The 24,299-nt window shown below is 45.0% G+C and overlaps 2 protein-coding genes across 3 annotated transcripts in view; both read left to right on the top strand.

The window, feature by feature from the left end:
- Positions 1-4,266: 4,266 nt before the first annotated feature.
- On the top strand, positions 4,267-11,511 carry ddx52 (DEAD (Asp-Glu-Ala-Asp) box polypeptide 52). The gene is made up of 15 exons (XM_035432074.1): positions 4,267-4,421; positions 4,871-5,111; positions 5,241-5,395; positions 5,978-6,163; positions 6,321-6,464; positions 6,971-7,082; positions 7,196-7,268; positions 7,726-7,929; positions 8,795-8,885; positions 9,247-9,369; positions 9,746-9,896; positions 10,202-10,277; positions 10,480-10,551; positions 11,013-11,111; positions 11,241-11,511. Exons 1-15 carry the CDS (start codon positions 4,335-4,337, stop codon positions 11,305-11,307), a joined length of 1,881 nt encoding a protein of 626 aa, XP_035287965.1. The 5' UTR covers positions 4,267-4,334; the 3' UTR covers positions 11,308-11,511.
- Positions 11,512-12,317: 806 nt separating this feature from the next.
- The window catches only part of synrg (synergin, gamma), a 31,902-nt gene continuing 19,920 nt past the window's right edge, over positions 12,318-24,299 (top strand). Inside the window, exons 1-8 of one of the 2 annotated variants that reach the window (XM_035434102.1) lie at positions 12,318-12,403; positions 16,244-16,284; positions 17,611-17,738; positions 19,250-19,362; positions 19,648-19,753; positions 20,125-20,236; positions 21,609-21,917; positions 24,039-24,116. In XM_035434102.1, the coding sequence (XP_035289993.1) occupies positions 12,369-12,403; positions 16,244-16,284; positions 17,611-17,738; positions 19,250-19,362; positions 19,648-19,753; positions 20,125-20,236; positions 21,609-21,917; positions 24,039-24,116 (922 nt within the window). In that variant the 5' untranslated portion in view covers positions 12,318-12,368. The remainder of the gene's footprint in view (positions 12,404-16,243; positions 16,285-17,610; positions 17,739-19,249; positions 19,363-19,647; positions 19,754-20,124; positions 20,237-21,608; positions 21,918-24,038; positions 24,117-24,299) is intronic. The other variant, XM_035434103.1, reaches the window with a different exon arrangement.

Below are 24,299 nucleotides of genomic sequence, written 5' to 3'. Positions count from 1 at the left end.
CGCAGCGGCTTTGAGAGAGGCGCGGTCGCGCGGAGGCCGGGAGAGAGGCCGGTGATCAGTCGTGGGTCTCGGACAGCCTTGCTGACCCAGGTCCAGCTCCCCTCTCTCAGCGCCGGGCTCTTTCTCTCAGCGCCTCCCGCATCACAATGCCGAGAAACACAAGACTCATACTGTATCCCCTTTTAACATAGCAGGGAGTGCTTTCATGGGGTTTTTAAAGTGATGTCTAATGGTTCAAAAATAAGCAGACATTCACTTTCAGTATAGCACATAGGAATATATGCTGTTATTCCCGCCGGTTATCACTACAAATGAAAATGGAGTTGATGTACCTGGTGCAATAAAAAGCAAAAGGAAGGGGTTATGTTATGTAGTTTGATGTGCATTTGATATGCTTTCAGAAAAGAAATTCACTGGCTCATCCAAAATAAATATGTCTTGCAGCTGTGATTAATGATTTTGGGCACAGAGGCCACATTAGGAACTATCAATATCTGTGTAAAACAAGCCCATTCAATACAGCCCGATTGCAATCCTGTCCATGCATTGTCTGGGGCTAAATAAGATTAATTGGAATCTTTTTTAAGATCTGAGGAATCAGACCTTTTTTCTACCATCTATGGATCAGCCTTACAAAAAAAGAACTCACAGCCAAAGAGAGAGTGTGAGTGAAATAGAGAGAGACAGAGAGAGAGAGCGAGGGGGGGTGAGGGGGTCCTTTCTGGACATTGTTTCTTAAATGAGAGTAAATGAGTCGAGTCTTTTGCGGTCTTTTCTGTCGAGCCTTTTGCTGTGGTGACGGATTGGGCCGTGCCCGCTGTCCACAGGGGTCGCAGTGGTGTCCATGCTGGCGCTGTCACGTGGCTGACGCTGAAGGGGTTAATAATTTACGCGGCAGGAATGCCCAGCGCGGTGTTCGGTTAATGTTCACCTCGCGCGGAGAGCCCCGCTATGGCCTGCCAGGGGCAAGCCCCAAAATTCGTCCCCCCTCCAGGGATAGGGCTGCCCACGCTTGGCCTGGATGAGACACACACACACAGGCCAAGGAGGGCTAATCTTCCAGGTACCCACAGAAAGTGACCTTTCTAAGCTGATAAAAACACGTAAAACGATGATGCTTAAGGGTAATGTCTTCCTGAAGTTCTTAAGGACCTCGTTAGACACCGATGGCACCTTTTCAAGTGGCATCATTATCGAGCGACATAGCCGCAACATAAAACAGTTACAAACTAATGTTTCCGTCCAGTTTTTATCCCACTTCTTCCTTTTCTCTAACTGTCCTCATCTCTGATGCCTCGTCTGTCTGACTGACAGGCATGCGCAGGCATGCAGACTCCGTCACCTGTATCACGCGCTGCGGTCGGCCGCTGCTCCCTTCCACCGCGCAGTCCGCCATTTTCCCTTCCGCCGTCGTTGCGCTTCATGTGCAAACTGCACGCGCACAATCGACCGGAACAGGTCGCTGTTGCGCGATGAGTTACGGTGATCCCCCGGACCCAATCCCTCTCTGGGCGTGGCCTTGGCCAATTACAATGCGCCTGATTGGGCTGTTAGCTACAGTCAACACGGGGACAAGATGGATTCCTTACCAGAAGGTGCAATCTATCCACACACCGGAATAGTTTCTGAACTGGTCAAGCCTCCCAGCCACCTGTTACTGTATCAAGAAATGTGCTTTACAAAGGTGGAAGTAAAGTAACACGCCACATATTTGATGTGTATGGGTTCTGCCTCCCTGACTGGGGTCTGTGGGTCTTGGGGTTCTTCAACAGAATGGAAAAAGAATATTTCATTTATTGTTCTATATTTTTGCCTTGCAAGTTTATTTGAATATTTTTTCCATCTTTCAAAATAAATGGAATACTGATTTTCACATCCTTGGTAATATATTGTGATCGTTGTCATTTATTACATGCCCATATTGTGCCAGATATATGTACTGTATGATATCAATCTATTGTGTGATGCTTATCTGTGCTAACTAAACAGCCACAGCATCGCAGCCTGTAGTGGGTGTTGGATATAAAAAGTGACCAGTCAGTCTAGAGGTAGAGTTGCACATAGAAAAGATGCATACATATATAGAACAGTGCTGGCATTAGGGAGGCATTCCAGCGTGTTAGTCAGATAGATCAGTTTGTAAATATTAGAGCTAAATATGAGAGCTAACCATACAAATTAGCCATTAATTAAGTGTTGCCTCATGCTGAAAATGTGAACAGTACATAAAGACATAAGAGTCAGAATGGCTCATTCATTTTCAAGCATTTTCATCAAGCTCCTCTGACTGATGCCATTTAATTAATTCTGTACTGAGGGCCCGTCTCGGGACCCAGACCTGCATAAGCAGATACGGCTGGATGGATGGATGTATTGAGGGCAAATTATTTAACTCTATACAACACAGTTATGGTGCATAGAAATAATATACTGCATATTCACACCCAACGGACATAAATGGACAGTATTTATAAATAGAAATCTCTGAAATACATATTTCCATGCATGTATTTTATGCAGGTTTTTTGTACAGTTTGTAGATCACCTGCATAGCAACCTGCACCTTCACCATTTCGCCTGCTGTTATAAATACATTTATTTGGGTGGAGTTTTGTGTTCTTTAATACAATTTAATGCATTCCCATCTCTACCCACTGGCACGGTCCAAACTTACAGCGCTGTAGCAGGGAAGTGCTGCATCTTTCCCACAGAGGTGGCTTGGATGTGGTGATAGAAAGCATGGAACCCATAGCACTTGACGAGGGGCAGAAGAGGGCTCTTGGACGCCCCCGAAACCACCCCCCCACCCCCCACCCGGATGATGGATAGGGGCAGAGTCTGCACCCCTCCCATGTCCCGGGCTGAGCTAATTAAGCTGTAAATCTCCCAGGACACGACGGCAGGGGCACAAATAGGCGGAGCGGGTGGAGGGTGGCTCCTGTGACCCCACTCTCGTTGAAAGGGCCTTGCCACAGGGATGCCAATGGAGCAGTTTGTGCACAAGGAGGCCACACAAAGAGTTCAGTGCCACCATTGGTCTGTAAAGCTGTCAAAGAAATTCAAAGGGGGGAATATAGTGAGGAGTTAACAAAAGCTCTTTGAAAAAAAAGACACTTTAAGTGGATACTCAGCTGTAGTTCGGAAAATATATGGCTGCCTGTGGGAGCTGTGAGGACCACATGATACATGGCTCTCAGACTACTCTTGTGCAGAAGGTGTATGTTCATGATTTTACCAACAGGGATGCTGTTTGGTTCCCAAATGCCTTGTAAATAGTATGTATATGCACAAACCTCTGATTTTTGACACTTCCGAGTGGGAACCTTGTCTTAGCAAGGTGATAGAGGTGATACAAGGGGAATTAATTATTCATAAAGGTGATGCAGTTATCATTTATTCATTTGTCCACCTGATGTGTGGGCAATATTCAGTTTTTCAATGTTTTTTTCATTATATATATAGTGGGCGTCGATGGGTAGCACTGTCCCCTCACTTGGGTTCAAGGGCCTTTCTGTGTTGAGTTTGCATGTTATCCCCGTGTCCGTGTGGGTTTCCTCCAGGTACTCCGGTTTCCTCCCACAGTCCAAAGACATGCAGGTAGGATAACTAAAGACTCTAAATTGCCCATAGGTATGAGTGTGAATAAATGGTGAGTGAATGGTGTGTGTATCTTGCGAAGATTGGCGGCCTTTCCAGGGTGTATTCCTGCCTCTTGCCCAATGCATGCTGGGATAGGCTCCAGCACTCCTTGCAACCCTGCCCAGGATAAGTGGATATAGATAATGGATGGATGGATATAAATTAGCAGGTACTGTCAACATCAAGCATGCTATGTTGTCAATGTGACTCATTGACTTAAGTAACAGCCAACATGTGATTGACCAGCAGTTTCTGATTTTTTGACCTAGCAGTGCAAATGTGTGCGTGTGTCATGATGATGATGATGACGACGATGATAATTCGTTATTTTTTATAACTGCTGGCAAATAATAATAATTAGATAATATTATGATACATTATTTTTATGATCGCTGACACATAATAATGACCAGATAATATCCTATTCTTAATTTGCATAAACGGTTTCACTAAAATAAATACAATACATAAAACACGGAAGTACATTAAAAAAATTCATTCAGCTTTTCCCAAAATTCATCCCACATCGATTGCCCTCACAACGTCTGGGGATGTAATTGTATGAACTGATATAATACCGCCATCTAGTGGAATTAACATGAGAAAAGGCTTGGTAATCAATAGTCGATATCTAAGTTCGACAAAGCAAAGCATCAACTAGTGATGCCTAAGTTGCCATGCTGAGCGAGTGAAACATGGACGCTTTCGACTTGTTTCGGAAGCTTGGAGCAGGGGCGAAATTTGACTTTAAAAGGTTTGGGAAAGATGCCGAAAGGTTTAAGGTAAGAGTGGGGCAGTTATTTACGTGTGTGGTACTGTATGTTTTCTTTCAAAAGTTGTTTTAAAAATGTGTTATTTGTGTTGCGTTGCAGAAAAGAAATCGATGTAGTTAGCTATTTGGCTAACAACATGCGTAGCTGTCTCCATGCTGGAAGTTTGATTATCCAGAGCAGTTACATAGTTTACGTTTTTTCATACTTGCCACTTTTACAACTAGAAGTTTACAAATTTCGTTTCAATCAATTGCCCTATTTTGGTCAACCACACCCTTTACTGATTGACTAGCCAGGTTACTTAACCACTGTATGATGCCGGCACCTAATTTGAATGGGAAGTAGCTACATATCTCTGTTATAGTGAGATCTGGCTCCGAGGTCTTTGTTCTGTGTACATGCAGTTTAGTTTTCGTATCATTGTAATAAGTCGGTTTTCGGTTTTATTTTTATTTTAGGTGTTGAGACCTCAGAGTAAGAACGGAGGAGGCTCTGGTGATCCCCTGGCAGAAATTGACTACTTCGGCACAGGGAAACAGGAGGACAGGTTTCAACTCAGCAGAGATACCAGGGAGAGCGAGGAAGAGATTTCTGATGCTGAGGAAGAACAGACCTGTCACACTGGCAAAAGGAAAAGAGTAGTGGAGGGGAAATCGTTGAAGAGAAAGAAAAATAAAAGTGGGAAAAATCAAACACAAGGTATGCACAGTCCCCCTCAGCTCATGTATTTTCTTTCTTTCAGGGGTGTTTGGGAAAGAACATGAATACTGCTTCATTTTAGAGAAGGCATCCCTGATTCATTCTCTCATTTTGTCATTGGGAATCTAGACGCCAGTGCCTTGGACGTTGGTGCCCAACAGGACGAAGAGGCTGGTGAGGGAGTGCGATGGATGTCTTCCCTGGAGAAAAAGGCAGAAGGGCCAGCGAATGAGGGCAAGGGCAAGCCGTCCCAGAAAAGGCTGAAGCACCTTCACCAGGAGAAGGTATGCAGGCCTGTACAACTCAGCAGGCCTCCTGTGTACTGTGAGGTCTGCAGTCCTCAGTCTGCTCTTCTCAGTCTGTGGTTCTCACTCTGTGGTTCTCAGTCTGCGGTACTTAGTCTACAGTACACAGTCTGCAGTACTCGGTTTGCGGTTCTCAGTCTGTGGTTCTCAGTCTCCCTCCTCAGCTTTGAGTGCCATTCCACTGGAGTGCTCATCACAGCTGTGACATCATCAGGGAATTGGCGTTGATAAGGATTTGAATATTCAACACAGTAATCCTCTTCAGGCTTTCTAGGAATACTACTATGAAAATTCAGACATGCAGCAATTGTTTTGATTTGGTCATTTTCTGATAAAAAAGGAGCATGTGCATAGATGCACATCACTTTGCATAATCTCTGCTTGATGCCTACATCTATGTCTAATGTAGACATTGCTGTAAATCTCTCTCGATATGATATCAGCTGAATGCCTAAATGCAATGTAACTTACTGCATTGTATCTTGCAGTTATCCTTGTAGTTTTGTGTAAATATGTTTTGGGGTTCCAGCATTCAATTTAAACACCTTCCTCCTACTCCAGATCAATCGTATGAGGCATCAGAACCGGATCAATGTCCATGGCACGGACATCCCCGACCCGGTCTCAACATTCGAGGAGCTCCAGGAGGAGTACCAGCTGGACCCACGGATCATCCAGAACATCCGAGCAGCTGGGTTCCAGACCCCTACGCCCATCCAGATGCAGGCCATTCCCCTCATGCTGCATGTGAGTCTCCCACCCTGGTCCCGCCTTCCCGCTCCCTCCACCGCTTCCGCCCTACACGGGAGACATGGCCTGGGTTGCAGGTTCGATTCCCAGGGGGGCATTGCCACTGCACCCTTACGTCGCTCTGGGTGACAGCTTCTGTTCATTTGCGTTTCAGCGGCGGGAGATTCTGGCATGCGCACCCACAGGCTCGGGGAAGACCATAGCCTTCTGCCTGCCCCTTCTCGCCCACCTGAAGAAGCCCGTCAACAAGGGCTTCCGAGCCCTCATCATCTCCCCCACCAGAGAGCTCGCCAGCCAGGTAAGGGTCTGCTGTGCTGTCACTCACTGCAAAGCTCTGCCTCCTGAGCTCTGAGGACGAAGTATGACACAAATGTGTGCAACAGGTGGAGACCAACATGTCATCCCTGAAGCTTTGATTTGGGACTCTTATCTCAAATTGTGAGAGAGGATTCTGCTTCGAAAAAACATGCAGTTACAAAATGTTTATCAGTATTAATGAAGTGATATATTTATATTTTTGAATTTAGCGACCTAATCTTATCTAACTCTTGCTGTGCTATGAGGCTCCAGTTACAATTATATGTACATAAATATGTGTCCTACACATTAACAAGCAGTCTCTGACACATACCTAAGGAGCATTCACAGTAGACTCGTTAAATTGGACTGGGTTTTGCTGATATTGATGAATATGCGGATGTAAACCCAACATGCCTTGCACTGCATTACGGTGGTTGTAAGTTCTCATAATTAAGCATCTCAGTGCATGAATCTCCTTTGTATATAATGAGATGTATTTTTTAGACTCATCGGGAATTGCTGAAGTTGTCGGAGGGCGTGGGATTCAGAGTACATATTATAGACAAAGGCTCTGACGCTGCCAAAAAATTTGGACCCAAGTCTGCCAAGAAATTCGGTAAGCTGAGAGGACGGTATGTCATAATTCGGGAAGGACTTTTTACTAAATGGTGCACAGTTACATCAGCGTGGATGATTAATTTGGTCTATTCCTTGCTTTTTATTGTCCAGATATTCTGGTGACCACTCCTAACAGGTTGATATACCTGCTGAAGCAAGATCCTCCTGCTGTGGACCTGAGCAGGTAAGGGTACTGAGAGACAGGCAGCACTCTTAGAGCTAAAACATACAGTGGTCTATTTGATATGTGTTATGAAGAGAATCCACATTGATATCTGTACCCTGTACAACAGATTAAACAATTTAAGTGACTTTTTAAAATTTAACTTACTTTTCAGAAATGTTAAAGCTGAAATGCACTGTAAAATGTCTTATGTTAACTCTGATAGAGAGCATTATGCTCTGAATAAACACTGAAAATTTGAATAGTGTAGCAGCACAAAACAGTTCTGTGATACAGGCCTTTATAAAGCTTCACATCTTAAATCTATACCATCTGTACAGAACCCTATATTTTAAAGCTGTGGACTCATGTTAGAGGTGACGTCACGGTGTAAGGGGGCAGGTTCAGAGGTCAGAGGTGAAATGCGGTCAGCACTGTGGCCTCGTGTCAGAGCTGGTGTGATGTCACTGTGGCGCAGCGTGGAGTGGCTGGTGGTGGACGAGTCAGACAAGCTGTTTGAGGACGGCAAGAAGGGTTTCCGGGACCAGCTGGCCACCATCTTCCTGGCCTGCTCCTCCCCCCACGTCCGCCGGGCCCTCTTCAGCGCCACCTTCGCCCTGGACGTGGAGCAGTGGTGCCGCCTCAACCTGGACAACCTGGTCTCCATCAACATTGGACAGAGGTAACCTGACCAGATAATACGGGTCATATGGTGGGTGGTTGGTGTTGTAGCCTTCGATTCAACCTGAAATTAACTATGTCTCTCTAGCACCTGTAGTAGCAGCAGTAGTTGTTGTTGTTTTTCTTTTTCTTCTCACTAATTGGATATTAGGCTGCTCTGGCAGTGGAAGATGCACATAGTCATTAAGTGACTAATTGAGGTGGTTATGTACTACAATAGGATATTGAATGCTCAACAGCAGGAGAGTATTTTGGCTCCTTGCAGCAGGGTGCTGTCATTTCACTTCGCTGTTTAACCTGATCCTTAAAGATGCAGAGACCTTGCCCACAGTGTTAAAGCAGTGACAACCCACTGTTACTGTGTGTACTGTGCCTCATGAGATTCACCATTCTATTTCTTCACCGTAATTTTGCAACTATCAATTTTCTATGTCACTCCACAACAATTATGAAAAGAATACTTCTCTGATGCAACATTTTGCAACGGATTTGTTTTGTTTTATTATCTGGTAATATTGAACAAGTCTATAACACTTACATGCTCACTATTTCCCAGTCAGTCTCTGTCCATGGACTTTTACAGGAAACAAGATAGCTGTTTTCTTAATACGTTAGCTGCTTTCTTGTGAGGCATGCAGAAATGAATCTGACCTTGGATTGTTTTCATGACTACCACCTTCTGTGGTGGAGTTCTTCATGATTCACTTCAGCCCTGTACTGACCCCTGCTGGTTATAATGGTGGCTGAGGTGGCCTGAAAGGGAGCCTGTACTTAACCCTCTCTCTTTTTTCTCTCTCTCTCACTCTATCTCTATCTCACCCTCTCCCCAACTCCCTCTCTCCCTCCCTCTCTCTCTTCTCGCTCAGGAACACTGCGGCTGACACCGTGGAGCAGGAGCTCCTGTTTGTGGGCACGGAGAACGGGAAGCTTCTGGCCATGAGGGACCTGATCAAAAAGGTAGATTTCTGTTCACCTCAGGGGCTCCTCAGGGCTGTGGGTTTGGTGTGTGTTTTGTGTGTTGTATGTGTGTGTTTGTGTGAGAGACTCGTGCTTTGTTTTGGTAGGTTGGCATTGTTGCTAATATAATGCAGGCAGATAGATTTATATTTTTTTACAGGCTGCATTGGCTAAATGACTATGAGGTAACGGTAATGTCTGGTCTCTGCTAAATGACTGTGAGGTAATGGTAATGCCTGGTCTCTGATAAATGACTGTGAGGTAATGGTAATGCCTGGTCTCTGATAAATGACTGTAATGTAACGATTATGTCTGGTCTCTGATAAATGACTGTATAGTAACGGTAATGTCCTCTACCCAGGGTTTCCTGCCTCCTGTGCTGGTGTTTGTGCAGTCCATTGACCGCGCCCGAGAGCTGTTCCACGAGCTGGTGTACGAGGGCATCAACGTGGACGTCATACATGCAGACCGCACCCAGCAGCAGGTACCTGCTGGTACCCCCCCGCTCCCTCACGCTGGGCATTCACTCTGTGCCCGCTACAGGGACGGGCACTTACTGTATGCAGTGTACTGCAGGAACTATACAGTTTTGAATATTATTTCTTTCTTTACTTGCACTGCATGGATTACTAATGCAGTTATCAAAAAGATGCCAGTTGTAGGACTTTAGTCGAGTGTATCGCGGCAAGGTTTGGCTTCAGAAAGTTCAGGAAAAGAGCTGAAATTGAATTCATGAAATTTAAAAATGGCAAAAACGTTCTCATGGAAATTCTCAATGAATGTATTTAATTTCATTTGACTTTGTGAATTGACTGAATGGAAATGTAATGGAGCCCAACCTCGATGGCTGTTCCCCGCAGAGGGACAACGTGGTGAGCAGTTTCCGCTCCGGGAAGATCTGGGTGCTGATCTGCACGGCCCTGCTCGCCCGAGGGATCGACTTCAAAGGGGTCAACCTGGTCATCAACTACGACTTCCCCACCAGTGCTGTGGAGTACATTCACCGCATCGGTAAGTGAGCAGAGCCTTCCATGCATTTTGTTGCATTTATTCCCTTTATTTGTAAGGGATAATGTTGAAGTCAGCAGATCAGCATTTGCGTCAATACGGCATTATAGATATTGCTACACGGTCCCTGTAGTACTTCACATCCTTAGTTTCAAAATTCCAAATGGCAAAATATTTAAAACATATTGTTCATAAAAATAAACACAAATGGTCGAGTGCCCTTTGTGGTTCGCTAGCGTGCTGTGGGCGTGAACGGTGACTTTAGTGCCCCCGTGTGTAAGCGTGTTCTCTTTCCCTTCGTCCCGCAGGGAGGACGGGGAGGGCGGGGCACAAGGGAAAGGCCCTGACGTTCTTCACCGAGGACGACAAACCGCTGCTGCGCAGGTACCGCGGGTGGAGGCAGGGGTCGCAGCGCGGTCGCGCTGTACGAACAGAAGCTGACCGCGCGCATGCCCACCATCGTAAAAGTCTCAAACGCTTGGTCCCTTTCGCTAAAGTTCCACTGCCTTTTTCCTTCCCACCGTGCCGTACGTGACCCCTGATGTTTCTTGGCAGTTCATGCAGTTTTTTAATATTTATTTTACAGCATTGCCAACGTCATTAAGCAGGCTGGCTGCCCAGTCCCTGACTACATGATAGGCTTCAAGAAAATTCACAGGTGAGATTCTCAGCACTATCCTGACATCCTTTTACATACACTCTGCTCCCCTGCACTTCTACCATCAGATCTGTGTCATTCTGTGCCAAATAAACCAGGGCTCTTGCCTTACCCTTTGATTTTGCTAGAAAATTGTATCTGGGAAAAGAGTTATTAAAGGCCATTATTATCTTTAATTTTGTTTGACCTGTGGCCTAGTCAAAGGGGAAATTAAAAATGTAAAAATGTTTTGACTCAAGTTAGTTGCTGCAATCATGTGTAGCACCTTGATTGTTCTGCCGTCGTAAGAAATAAAACCCAGGAACTCCTTGCTATTTCTGGGTTGCCAGACAAGGGTAAGTGGTAATAATTCTTCCCCCCCTTTCAGGCCAACCTTACTGAATGCAGGTTCTAATATGTAGGAAATGTGGGTTTTGAAGTGTTGCTGCTGTATATGTGATACTTGTATGATGTCACTGCAGCAAAGTGAAGAGGCAGCTGCAGAAAAAGCCGCCCAGGAGGACCACCATCCGCACCACGCCCCGCTTCCTCCTGAAGAAGGGTCACGGCAAGAGCAAAAGGTGGGGTCTTCCCCCTCAGATATTTATGTGCCTTCTCCAGTACTTAACCATTGCCAGACGACAAAATGAATAGGTGTTTGTGCGACTGCAGAGGTAGAAGTAATCATTGTGCGTTTGGTTTCTCCCCAGGAATAAAGCAAAGACAGCAAAACCGTCCGAAGGCGGACAGGCGAGCACTGAGAACACCGCAGACTGAGGGACCGGAACTGCGAGAGACGACGGGAGAACGGAAGGATGTGCGGATCAAAGAGTGTTAATGATGCGATTGACCGGGACTAGGGCTGCATTTCAATGTTCCAGAAAGTTTGGCCTTGGCCACCAGACTCATCTTGGCTTTGTCAAGCCTTTGTATTTTTTTTTTCAATCCCATAAATCAATAAATTGCTCCGTGTGTTATGTTTCCTTATCTCATTTTGTGTTTCGAAAATAGAGCCATATAGAAGGTTCTCTGGAAATTGTGGCACCACCACAGGCCAGTGCCTCTGTAAGTTTGCTTGTGTGTTTTTAGTAGAATTAATGTGTGCCGCCAGATCAGGTTGTTTAAGGTGTTTTAAAACTGCCATTCTGTATGAGGTTCTCTAATGTGTACATGGTTCTGTTGTACAGTCATCTGATTGTTTATTTTAAAATTTTATTTGTTGGGGACCAATACATTTTGGGAACTGGTGCATTAAAGAATATCTAGCCAAAAAAATCGATATTATGTGAATCTGAAGCCTCTGGGTACATGTACGAACAAAAAAGTGGTATTATCTATAAAGAGATTGTAAAGACACTGGATACAAAATACCACAACAAAAACACCTTTTGTCCATTATGTTCATTTACCTATTCTCAGTTAGCATTTTAATTTTCGTAATTATGTTCTTCAATGGTATTATTTTCCTGTTATCTTTTGAGTGCCAGGTTCATAGTAACGTAGAATCAGCGCAAATTTAGGTTAACTTATCGGATCAATGTGAATTTTATGGCTATAATGGTATACAAATTTTAATTTTGGTCGTGTGTGTGTTCCTGTCAAAAATGTGATTAGTTCTGGTCATAGACGGCGCTGACCTTCACCGGAGTCATGTGGAAAAGTAGTAAGTCGTAAGTGGGCCCGCTGAGCACGTGATAGGACATTTCGCGGAAGGCCGATATTTCATTGGCTTAGATTAATTAGGGCGGTGTTTGGCATAGTTGCCTATCAGCTAGTGCTGGCTGGTATGCGTCATTCAGGGCAAAAGGCTTCACTGGTTCTTTCCAGTTGTTTTGAAAATGGCTCTGCGACCAGGAACTGGTGGAGCCGGCAGGTAGCTAGTTGCATCATTCTTATAACTAACCGATTCGTTGTCTGTCATCAGTTGTACGGGTTGAAATGTCCTTTTTCATTTTGTTTACAGTTAGTCTACTGAAAGTCTTTTGAAATCGGTTGATAGCTAGCTCGCTCACAGAAACAGCCTGATCCAACAAGTTTCACTCGCTAACGTTAGCCTAGCTAGTTAGCTATTTGGCTTGACTTGCGGGTTAAAACTAACGATCGATTAAACACAACTTAACATTTAGTTAACTGAGTTAATTATTTCACTTATACACGTGGTTTACAGTGACCAAGCTCACCAGCGTCTTCATTATATCAGCGCATTTACGAGGACTGTGACATGACTGATTGCATACCTGTGTAGCAAGCTAGCTAGCCAGTCTAGCACGGCTAGCTTATGTCAGCTTTCAATAAAATAATGTGACAGTTTGGCAGTAGCTAGCTAACTATGACATTATACCAGTCTTTTCACGCATAGCAAGTCATTTTCGTTTACATTCACGTTGCCGATGCTGTTAGCAACGCTAACTAGCTGGCTAGATATCTACGTAGCTAGCTAACTGCAAACTTCGTATTATTAGCTGGCTATCTAGGCTAAAGAGTAAGTAAACGTGGGTCCTCAGGTATTCGCCCCGGTGGCAGTCGCGCACTACTGGTCTTAGAACGTATTAGAAGTATAACAAGTTAAAGCTATTTAGTTAGGCTAGCATTCTACTTTTAAGAGTAGCACCAGCACCAGCACTAGAATGTCAGTAGTTTCACATGTGTATCTTTTTAATGGTGACGTGTTGCTTCATACGAGGTATGCCAGATTATATTTGAATACGGGTACCGCTATTAAACATAGTAGTTAGCTAACATTCATTAAAATACATCTGGGAAAAGCAAGGATGGTGGAGGGATTGGTTATATTTGGCGATTAGAACGCAGGTCCTCGCACTTGTTTTTGAACTATTCTCTGTAAAGTCCCTTGTGGCTGATAAGGCTCGTATCAGTAGGGGATGGGAGCTAGCCTACTTGTCTCATGTATCAGTTTCCTCTGATCACTCTGCTGATACTTTAACACTAGATCATCGAAGAAGCACTGTGCACCTTCACATGATGAATTGGCTCTAATAGCATTGTGCACCTTCGCATGATGAATGAGCTCTAATTAATGTGCATTTCATTAGTAACACAGTGGTCTTGGTCGGGAGTATTGAGGTCTCAGCTCTTAGTCAGATTGTTGATGATGGTTAGGCTTAATCTCAAGCGGGCCCTATTTATTCTTGTAACCTACTTCATGATCTGAGAGGTAGCTTTCATTGAAACAACCAACTGACTGTTTCCAGAGAGATTAGTCAAGTTACTCATTCCCACAACAGCATGTTTGGAAGTGTAAGGGGACTTACATGAACCCTTGGCTAGTGATGCAGTGTTAATTTGTGGTCACATACCTGTTGTGATGAGTCTTGTGGCATGGTCTTCTTCCTTTTATTGTGATAACTCTTCTGTACTGCGCACAGCGTTATAAAGTAGCCTAATAACGGACTACTGTCATACAGATGTATTCTCAAATCCAGTTTCAATTGAACCAGTGTGTTGACTTAAGCTTCCTAGTGTTTGTCCTGTCTTGACTTGGGATAAACAGGTATTTTTGCCTCTTATAGGAGCTGCCTGAGCAGCTGTTTATGGCTGTATATATCTAGGTAATATTGTTCTGAGTGACTGGCCATGTTGCAGAAGGCATTCGTGTCTGTGAGTGTGAATTTCCTTTTGCAGGTTTGTAAGGTTACCTCTCGCACACAGTATCTTGCAGTAATTTCATGTTCAGTTGTTCTGACGTTTTGGTCAAAAGACCTTCATCAAAGCGTTGCTGGAGTGGAACAAACACCCATATACACATAGAATCTCAGGTGAAAACAATCAGAGCCACAATTGTTACAAACTATATACAACGTTGTTGCTGCTCTGATTGTTTTCACATGAGATTCTATGTGTATAGGGATGCTATTTGTTGCACACCAGCAACGCTTTGATGATGGTCCTTTTACGCACTCATAACCTTCTCTTAGATTATTTTAGTGACCCTTCTCCCCTCCCAAAGCAATTTTTTCTTATTCAGTTTTATCTGTAGTCTGCACCTTTTTTTTGTTTGCTTTGTTTCATTTGTTTATAATTTCATTTTGCTTATTCATTTAGCATATTCCTGATCTGCTGCATTTCAGAATCAACACTTAGGATTCAGCAGTTAAGTTCAGTAATTCAAGTGGACAAAATCTTAACTAATATCCCAGTGCAACTACGTTGCTTAAACGTGGGAAGGACATGCAGTGTAAACAGTGCAGTGAGTCTAGTATGCTGGCCATGCAGCTCCTGTGAGTTCCATTTGCATTGGTATCATTTTCAGAGAACATGCAGCATGCTAAATAATTTAGAGACCTCTGGAGAAAGCTGAACCTCATCAATGTTTCATGCGGAGATCCTCTGTTTACCTGTGTTTGAGTAATGAGTGTGCTTTTATGTCGCCTTAGAAAACCTCAAGGAAGGCATTTATTTTCAGTTGGCTAGGAGCAAACTGCGCGGACGCAATTATTTGAAGTTCCCACTTGCCTGGCCCAGCAGCGGCAGCTCTCATTATCTGGTGGTTTTGTACCGCAGCACAAGCTGAAGCTTTCTGCGAAGGCCAGTAGTACAGCCTGCTTCATCCTGTTTTACACAACTCTACCCTTCAGTCCCAGCTTTTACACTCGGGTACTGTGACTGCTTAGCGAGTGTAAGTCTGAAAGTGGACAGATGTATGGAAAATCCCCCACAAAATTATTAGAAAAAAACAAACAAACAGAGCTTAGAATACAATTTGCAACAACTCTGTCAATAGAAACTACTTCATGAAAGAAGAACATTGACCTTTGATGTCCAAAGCATGCTGCAAAAATTTAATCGTGCATGTCTTCTGTTAAGTGCAGAATACCTATCACTGTAGGACATGGTGTGTTTCCAGTTGTTAGCTGGATTTTTGGTAAATTGTGTTCTTCATGTCATGTGCAGTGAGCACTACTTCAATAAGGACTGCACAACCACCAGGTTTGCTACTGGACCACAACAGAACTTTACTAGATCATAAGAGGTGTGAAAAAGTTTTGTGATCAACAGATGGTAAATGATTAATGGTGGGTTGGCATTAACTGGCATTATGATGGCCTAATTCATAAGCTGCAGCTGAACTCATTGCATCACAAATGCGCATGAGCATTCATGCGATTATGTTTAGTACTTTGCAAAGAATGGCTGGGAAATTGCCTGGCATCAGTGTTGTGCAAAAAGTTTGCGTCTCCAAAAACGGGTGTTCTCCATAACCGCAATACCACTTCGTTTTGTGGTTTAGTCTTGTGGGGTTTGGGACCTGCTTTGAGCTGTTGAGCTATGAAGCATTTACAGCACATCGATTTGGATGAGAAATTGGAAAGTCAGGGAAAAAGTGCATTAAAATTTTTCATCACACTGAAGCTGCTCTTAAAGGGTTCTAGCTTTCCTTTCGTATTTCTTTTCTGTGTTTGTTTTCATAACCTATGTCATACGACCTAATCTCCCAACATTTGAAACTGCCAAAGAGTTACAGGGGAAAGCATCTGTGATAGCTAGCCTATTGTCAGCTATAGGTAGGAGGGTTCAGGTACTACAGGTCTCTGTAATGATGCAGGAGGGGGGTGTGGGCATTGCACAGTGTTGGTGTATGTTTCGTCGGTGAAGGTCGTTGCCGCCGTACCCTCTGAACGAGCATCGCTTCGGTTTGCGCGGTGGGGGGTGGAGCTCCGTCGGTACTGACTCATGTTTCCCTTCTCCCCCTCAGCTTCATGTACCCTGTGGGAGGGGGCCTGGGCCCGTCTCAAGGTGAGTCCCATTCTAGCTTTGAATGAACCCTCGCACTCGCACCCTTTTTTCTCTGACGTGTCAACCCCCCCCCCCCCCCGTGAAGTGATTTGCAGCATTCAAATGGCATACCAGAGGACATCCTTGAACCTGCCACTTCTCTAGGGAATATTGTGTTGAGATGACTGAGACGGTTTCTCTGCACGTGGACGAGGCTCATTAATTAATTAGCCAGCTAATTACTTAACGGGTCGGCACCTGTTTGGGCATTGCGGAAAATAACACAGAGTTTATAAATCTGTGAAACGGGCCCTCTGGGTTCCACTGGCCAGCTGTGATGAGCTATTATGCTGTCCTCCAGGTGTGGAGACCATTTGTCAAAGCAGCATACTGAAAATAGCAGACAGGTGATTAAGCAGCTAAATGAGACTGGCTACGCTATCAGCAGCAGTGGAAAAAGCCTTCCTGCTGCTGGAGCAGTCTCAAAACATTAGGCTGGCTGTTAGATGGGGCTAATATTTGGCATGTTTATCAACATGTGGCTTCTTTTTTGGCCTCCCTAATAGCAAAATGCTATTTTTAGGGCTTAAAATAGCAAATTCTAATGGATGCCGGAGAAACTGATCTGTATATATATAATTCTGTCAGAGTTTACTTCGGATGTAGCATATCAATCGTGTAGTTCATGTTAACTTGTGTGCCAGAGTCACAGAAATGTGTAAGGTTTAGCATTAGCGTTAAAACCGCTAATGTTGTACCTTAAGTGTGTTGTAAGTCTCTTGTCTGATCATGATATGAGTGTGTGAGAGATACCTGTCACTCTGTTTTGTGTGAGATAGATACCTGCTGCTCTGTTCTGTGTGAGAGAGATACCTGCTAATCTGTTCTGTGTGGGAGAGATACCTGCTGCTCTGTTCTGTGTGTGAGAGATACCTGCTGCTCTGTTTTGTGTGGGAGAGATACCTGTTGCTCTGTTCTCTGTGTGTGAGATACCTGCTGCTCTGTTCTCTGTGTGTGAGAGATACCTGCTGCTCTGTTCTGTGTGAGAGATACCTGCTGCTCTGTTCTGTGTGTGAGAGATACCTGCTGCTCTGTTCTCTGTGTGAGAGAGATACCTGCTGCTCTGTTCTGTGTGAGAGATACCTGCTGCTCTGTTCTGTGTGAGAGATACCTGCTGCTCTGTTCTCTGTGTGTGAGAGATACCTGCTGCTCTGTTCTGTGTGAGAGATACCTGCTGCTCTGTTCTGTGTGAGAGATACCTGCTGCTCTCTTATGTGTGTGAAATCATTACAGGTTTAAGTTGTGTATTGAAGATGTGCATGTTAACTGTTCCGTGCTGCTTGTCAGGAGTTCCCATGCAGCCACAGCAGCCGCAGCAGGGCTTTCCTATGGTGCCCGTAATGCCTCCCAACATGCAGGGGATTGTGGGTATGAACTTCGGAGCCCAGCTGCCCCCGGGGGCCATGCAGATGCAGGTCTGTGTCTCCTGTTGTCCCTGTGCTTGTGTGCTATGCTATGAAGGCCACAGTGTGTTGCTGCACTTAGAGCGCTAGGCAGTCCTCTGGGATCAGAGGGTGGAGCTGGAGCTACTCAGCTGCTGCCAATAATTGCAACAGTGAGACCTCATGACCGCCAAAATGGGTGGGGCTATTATCTGCTCGCTGAAATGAACCAATCATTGTATTTTACTGTAGAGAGGAAATTCTATTGATTCATAACAAGGCAGCGATTGGCAGGTCATTGCAGCTCCTTTAGCACATTATGCGGTTCAGGAAACCTCATTCTCCCATCACATTTGTGCATGATGTCTCTGCAGTCTGCCAGGCTTGTGTGTGTGTAACTGTCAGCTTGTTTGTTTGTCTTTGGATGTGTTCAGCTAATGTTTACGCCCCTGCCGCAGATGGCAGAATGAGCAGAAGTGCGGTGCTGCTGCAGTGAGCAGCTGTGGGCGCAGGCATCTGTCTATCCTGCCTCAGATAGATCTGGTGCTGCTCTTAATTAGGAATGTGAACACCATCGATTCGACAGTTGTCAAATTAATAATTGAAGGTTGTTTTTTTTTTCTTTTTAAATTTTCAAACCGTTCAAAATAAAAGATCAAATGTTGCCTATACTGCTCTAAATGGGTGATAGAGGGGGGTGGGTGGGGCTTGTTGTTATTCTATTTACTTACCGTCAGTTGAAAAGATGGGCAGCTTGCTAAAGAGTACCGTGCGGAATGATTTTAAATAGCCCAATGAAAACAGTGATCAGTGCAAATTCACATACCACACATCGACATCTACGATGATCCAAACCATCCGAGGTCGAGGGATCACAGCAAACAAGCATCCAGCTACGTAGTGAGACCTGGTCAGTGTGACAGCTGTCCAGCTGAAACCACAGCAGATTTACATTGCTGAAATGGTAATGAAGGACATGCTCCCCGAAAGCATGACAGAGGCCGAAGGGTTTTGGGACTCACTGGTACTTGTTAAGCCCGCATACACTCCTGTGGGTTGTACTGTTGCGCTAAAAAACCATCACAGCTCAGCTTGAATGGAGTGAAGCAGCCGACTGTCAGTATCCCAGCTGATTGACTGTCAGTGTCCCAGCTGACTGTCAGTATCCCAGCTGACTGCCTGTCAGTGTCCCAGCTGATTGACTGTCAGTGTCCCAGCTGATTGACTGTCAGTGTCCCAGCTGACTGTCAGTATCCCAGCTGATTGACTGTCAGTGTCCCAGCTGATTGACTGTCAGTGTCCCAGCTGACTGTCAGTATCCCAGCTGACTGCCTGTCGGTGTCCCAGCTGCCTGACAGTATTCCAGCGGATTGACTGTCAGTATCCCAGCTGCCTGTCAATATCCCAGCTGACTGACTGTCAGTATCCCAGCTACCTGTCAGTATCCCAGTTGCCTGTCAGTATCTCAGCTGCCTGTCAGTATCGCAGCTGTCTGTCAGTATCGCAGCTGCCTGTCAGTAATTTGTGTTTCTCTGGCTCCTCAGGGGGGCATGGCCATGGGGATGCAGATGATGGGGCAGCCCCAGTTCATGGGCTTGCGGGCCCCCGGGCCCCATTACACCGCAGACATGCAGAAGCAGATGGTGGAGGACCGTCAGTGAGTACCACTAGCTTGGCTTTTATCTGGTGTGTGACCTGTTATGTGTGTGTATATACACGCATGCACACACACACACACGCACTTGATTCCACCAAACTAAATGTTACAATGGTTAGTCTTGCAAAGAGGGCACAGCTAGCCTGTGATCTGGAATCACTGCAGTTTGTGTAGCAGCTGTGGAATGAAAATGTTTTAGGAGAGTATGTCTCTCTCTCTTTCTCTTTATTTCTCTCTCTCCTTCCCTCCCTCCCTTCATCCTCTCACTCTCGTTCTCTCTCTCAGGAAGCACATGGAACAGCATCAGCGCATGCTGGAGGAGGAGAGGAAGAGGAGGCAGTTTGAGGAGCAGAAACAGAAGCTGCGGATGCTGAGCAGCATCAAGCCCAAGGTCAGGGGTCACACTCTGCTACGGGTGCATCTGAACCCTATTATCCAGTTTTTCCCGGTTTATGCTGTGTCTTTTGGAAACCTGACATAGAAAAACAATGTTCTGATGAGATATGCTGACAGCTTGTTTGGGTATTAGTCGTTAACTTGGGCTACAAAATGCTCAAAGCACTTCCAGTTTTCTGTCCAAACACAAATATGCCGATAATTTTGTTGCTTGAACAGATAGTGTCATCTCTCCACACCACACTGAATTCCCCCTCACCCCCCAACCCTCCAAGCTGCTCACTTCTGCTGTGTGTGTGTCTGTGTGTGCGTGTGTGCACGTGCGCGTGTTCATGCGTGTGTGTGTCTGTGTGTGTGTGCTTATAGATGGGGGAGAAGAGTCGGGACGACGCGCTGGAGGCCATAAGGGGAAACCTGGACGGATTCAGCAGAGACGCCAGGATGCACCCCTCGGCCTCCTCGCACCCCAAGAACCCAGGTAGGATCGTCTGATCACACTAACAACGCCTATATAACAGCAGCTTCTCACAGACCTCACCCTGAGAGCTACCATTAAACAGACTAGAGCAGGAGCGAGACTTGGGACAGGCGGCCACATTGCGAACCCTGTCACAGAGAGAACACTGCACCCCCCTTTTTCACTTGTGTATGCCTTGTGTGTTTCACACACCATTGTAGCTCTGTGTTTCTCCCTCATAGTGCTAAATAACCCATGCAGACAGTGATGTCACAGCAGGTAGTGTCCATGGTGAACATACTAGAACAATAAGCTTGCCCAACTGGCAATGGGCAGTGGGAATCTGGAGATCTGATCTGCTGCCATTTTCATTTTGTTTGCTTTTTTGTGCTGTTCTAGTTGTTGTTTATAGACCCCCAGTAGCTGTTCTAGCCTGTGTTGGTAGACCTCTTATGTCTGTGTTCATATTCTGAAACATTTTTTTGTGTATGTTCATACATTGTTTTCTTAATATAATGTTTATTTTTGTGCACTTCAGAAATGATGCTCGTTGCCAGGAAACAAACATACTGCAACCATCAAATCCTTTTTTTGGTCGATTTACCGCTCACTGAAGACTGTGTAAGAGTTTGTGCGGCCAGCGGAAAAAATGGAGTAGTATCAATTATCACAGGCACTGATACGGTTTTAAAAGCTGAGCTAACCGCCTGTGTCCATTATTTATGATGCACTGCCCCTAGCTTTTATAGCATCTTTTTATGCTGTATAATAACTGTGGGGCAATTGTTATACATTTTATCCATCATTTTGCTCTATAATATTTGCAGGGCATCACAATTCATGTGTTTTATATGTATGGTATATTACATATTTTTGTATTGAAAAAGAAGCTGGCAATAAAATTGATTGTGAACTTTTGTAGTCTGGGCACATCAGAACCATGGCCTGAGGGCCAAACTTGGGATGTTCAGGCCTTTGGTTTGGCTTGTGAAATGGGCAGCAATTAAAAACAAGTAATCTTAAAAAGTGATGTAAATGGAGGGAAATGCTAAATGCTAAGTTAGCTCTATTAGGCTGGTTCAGAATGGTTTTTTAAATAAATGACAAACATAAACAAATTATTGTTCATCTTTATAATGTCCCAATACATTGGTCATTACAGAGATTCTGATTTGGACCGCTAAGCTCAGTGTTTTGTGCGTGCCTGTTGTGAACTCTTATACATGTAAGGGCAGTGAGCGACAGGGCCTGCTCATTTCTGACGTGGACAAAGCTCGGTGCTTCTCTTACATCCTCGATGCGGTGCTCCAGAGTGCTCTGTGTGTGCATGTCTTTGCCTGTAACTGTGTGCCGTGAACGTGCTCCATCATTATCTCTCCTCCCATTTTTACAGACTCATCGTCATCCCACTCTTCTGTCACCCTTCACCCCCCTCCCCCCGCTTTCCCCGAGGACGACGACGATTTTAGCGACTTTATTCAGGGCCCCTCTGCCCCCGCCCCTGCCCCTGCCCCCGCCCCGCCCGTCCCGTCCTCCTCACCCTCCCTCAGAGCAGGCGCAGGTCACTGGCCTGTTGTAGACGGAGGCCCGGGGCAGCGACCCAAATCTGCCCCCCGACCCCAAATTCTCTCTCACTCTATGCCCTTCCCACCAGCCTCCCAACCCTCTACTGTCACCTCCAGCTCTCAGTCTGCAGCCAAAGGTAACTCTCAATTTATCTTCCTCCATTCTCCCTCATTTTCCACCCTTGATTCTTGTTGATTCCTGTCATCCAATTATCAAAAAACAAAGGTCTGAAAAGACTTATGCCAAAGGACAGATGTTTGGGACTGTGCATCGAATTTGAAAGGTGCCATTTCCCAGTCGGGCACCGTGGGGTGGTCCACCAAGAGAGCGCTGGGGCTTGGGGCCTGATGCCTCAGGCCTGGGGCTCATGGGAAATAAGTTGAGCCATAATGACAGCCTGCTGTATAAAGTGAAATAACTGCAGTACCATCAAAGCATAGTAATAGTAATGCTGAAATGGCCAAAAGGGGAGATTTGTCCAGGTAAATTCATTCAGTGTTGTCCAGTGTGTGGCTTTGTGATGTGCTTTTGTACCATTGGCCCATAATCCCTTTCAGTAGGGGGTGAAAATGAAGAGCTGGCAGGGGAAAGAAAACCTTTAGAAATGTCATATTCTCCATGGAAATGCCATCAAAAGCCTGCTTATTAGCAAATGCTATTAAATGCTATTACAAATGCGGCAACTGTGTGGTTAGATGAATGCTTCACATTACAATGGCAATTTCTCTTCATTACAAGCACACTTTCAGTTTATTCTATGAACCATAATAGCCTGGTGCTCATTCATTCTGATTGGCCATTTGTGCAAGGGTGAAATTGAAACGAAAACACCAAAATTCATTTTTCTCCCCACACTAGTTCATTCTCCGTTTAAAAGTTCAAACATGAAGGTCACAGAGGTTTACTGCAAAAGACCCACCTACAGATTTCCTTGAAATAGTCATACTTCTCCATTTTGTAATTTAGCATCTTCTTTCTCTAGACAATACATGATCATAGAAGTTGTCCACCACCTTGTATGGGTAACATCAGTCCATCTTTCAATTTTACACTCTTAGTTTTTAATTGGTACTTTACAGAAAGTTGGATACCTGCCTGTACACCAAAGACTGCCTGATGAAGTGATGTGCGTTTAGTCTTGCATTAAAAATTCTTTCTGGGTTTTGTAGTCCTCCAGGGATTTAATGTGCGCCTTTTCATTGCCATTAAACCTTCAGGCAGGGCTGTAAAAGCAGAAGAGCTGTACTTTACCTCTGGCCTATGCCAGCAGTGAAGATGGAATGATTAGAATGATTGCGCTTGTTAAAAAGCATTTGCCAAATTTAGTGCCTAAGTCTAAAAAGTGCCTAAGTATCGTTGGCTAAAATGGCATCATAATCTTTGATTAAGTCAACAAAAGAACTGCAGTGAGATGGTGGATCGCTCACCTATGCCGTGTTCCCAGCTCCTACAGACCTAACGATGCTATTCCTTTTGCCTACAACGTTTGAGGAGTTCCTCTATTAATGTGCTCCACTAGAGAAGTGCGCACTGACTCCATAAGCAGCTCTCTGCTCTATGCTTCCTACCCTCCGTAGCGGTGAGGGCAGAAATGACCTCATCCCTGCCGCCCGCGTTGGTCTAAATGGAGACGTTCTTTGATCTGAACTTTTTGCCGGTTTGCTGATCCTTCCACTCCAGCGCTCTAGATAAACGGTCCAAATGTACCATTGAAGAGTGGCATACTCGCTCAGAACAGGGCTGTGAAAATTATGGTTCATATCCCTCTGTTGTTCTAGAGTGCTTTCCCCCTTGTCTTTCTCTCCTGTTGTGTGGAGGGAAGGGGGTTGTTTGACCTCGTCACGGGTTGGGAATGATGATTGCTGAGGTGCTGGGGCTGTTAAGCTTGGATGGGCAGCAGAGTGTGGAAAGGTCAGACATGCCTCAGTGCCTGAGAGTCTCTCTATTAGCCACTGGAGAGGTGTTATTACACCTAAATGTCCCTTCTTGGTTTCTGTAGTTTGGTTGACTAAAGTGGTTAACAAAATGCAAAAAAGGACCATGCAGATAGACACCGCATTACAAAAGCAGGTAGAACAAGAGCCTGCACATACACCTTTCTCAGATAAGATCGGAGACCCCCTGGTGTAGATCGTAGCGACTTCCCCAACACCCTCCAGTCGAATCGTCCTGAAGCCTTTACGTAGAGCTGAAAGTGCCGTGACCTCTGGTGACCCCACTGTCTCTTCTTGAGCGTGCTCTGTGCTGCTTTCCACAGGAGTCGGGGTCTTCCCTCAGCAAGAGCACATCCAGCCCATGGCCCCATCTTGGCTCTACAACGACAGCCTTGTTCCAGGTACATGCTGTGTGACACACTGCTGTTCTTTGCTAAAGCGAAGTACATTACCTTCAAGATTATTAAAAACTCTTTAAGTCAGGTTAGATCACAATACCAGGCTGGAGCGTAGTGTAGTGTAATAGGAACTGGGCTTGTATCTTATAAGCTACCTTGAATGAGGTACTTAAGCTGAATTTCTTT

The sequence above is a fragment of the Anguilla anguilla genome, chromosome 9 (genome assembly GCF_013347855.1).
Source record: "Anguilla anguilla isolate fAngAng1 chromosome 9, fAngAng1.pri, whole genome shotgun sequence".
Lineage (NCBI taxonomy): Eukaryota > Metazoa > Chordata > Actinopteri > Anguilliformes > Anguillidae > Anguilla > Anguilla anguilla.
The sequence above is the reverse complement of the archived record's forward strand: the minus strand, read 5'-3'. Positions and strand labels throughout refer to the sequence as shown.

What these genes read in the sequence shown, in the direction of transcription:
- ddx52 (XM_035432074.1), top strand. Translation starts at nt 4,335, where the DNA reads ATGGACGCTTTCGACTTGTTTCGGAAGCTTGGAGCAGGGGCGAAATTT. An exon ending in AAGATGCCGAAAGGTTTAAG is followed by an intron (nt 4,422 to 4,870) that starts GTAAGAGTGGGG and finishes TTTTTATTTTAG; the next exon opens with GTGTTGAGACCTCAGAGTAA. An exon ending in CCTGCTGTGGACCTGAGCAG is followed by an intron (nt 7,269 to 7,725) that starts GTAAGGGTACTG and finishes ACTGTGGCGCAG; the next exon opens with CGTGGAGTGGCTGGTGGTGG.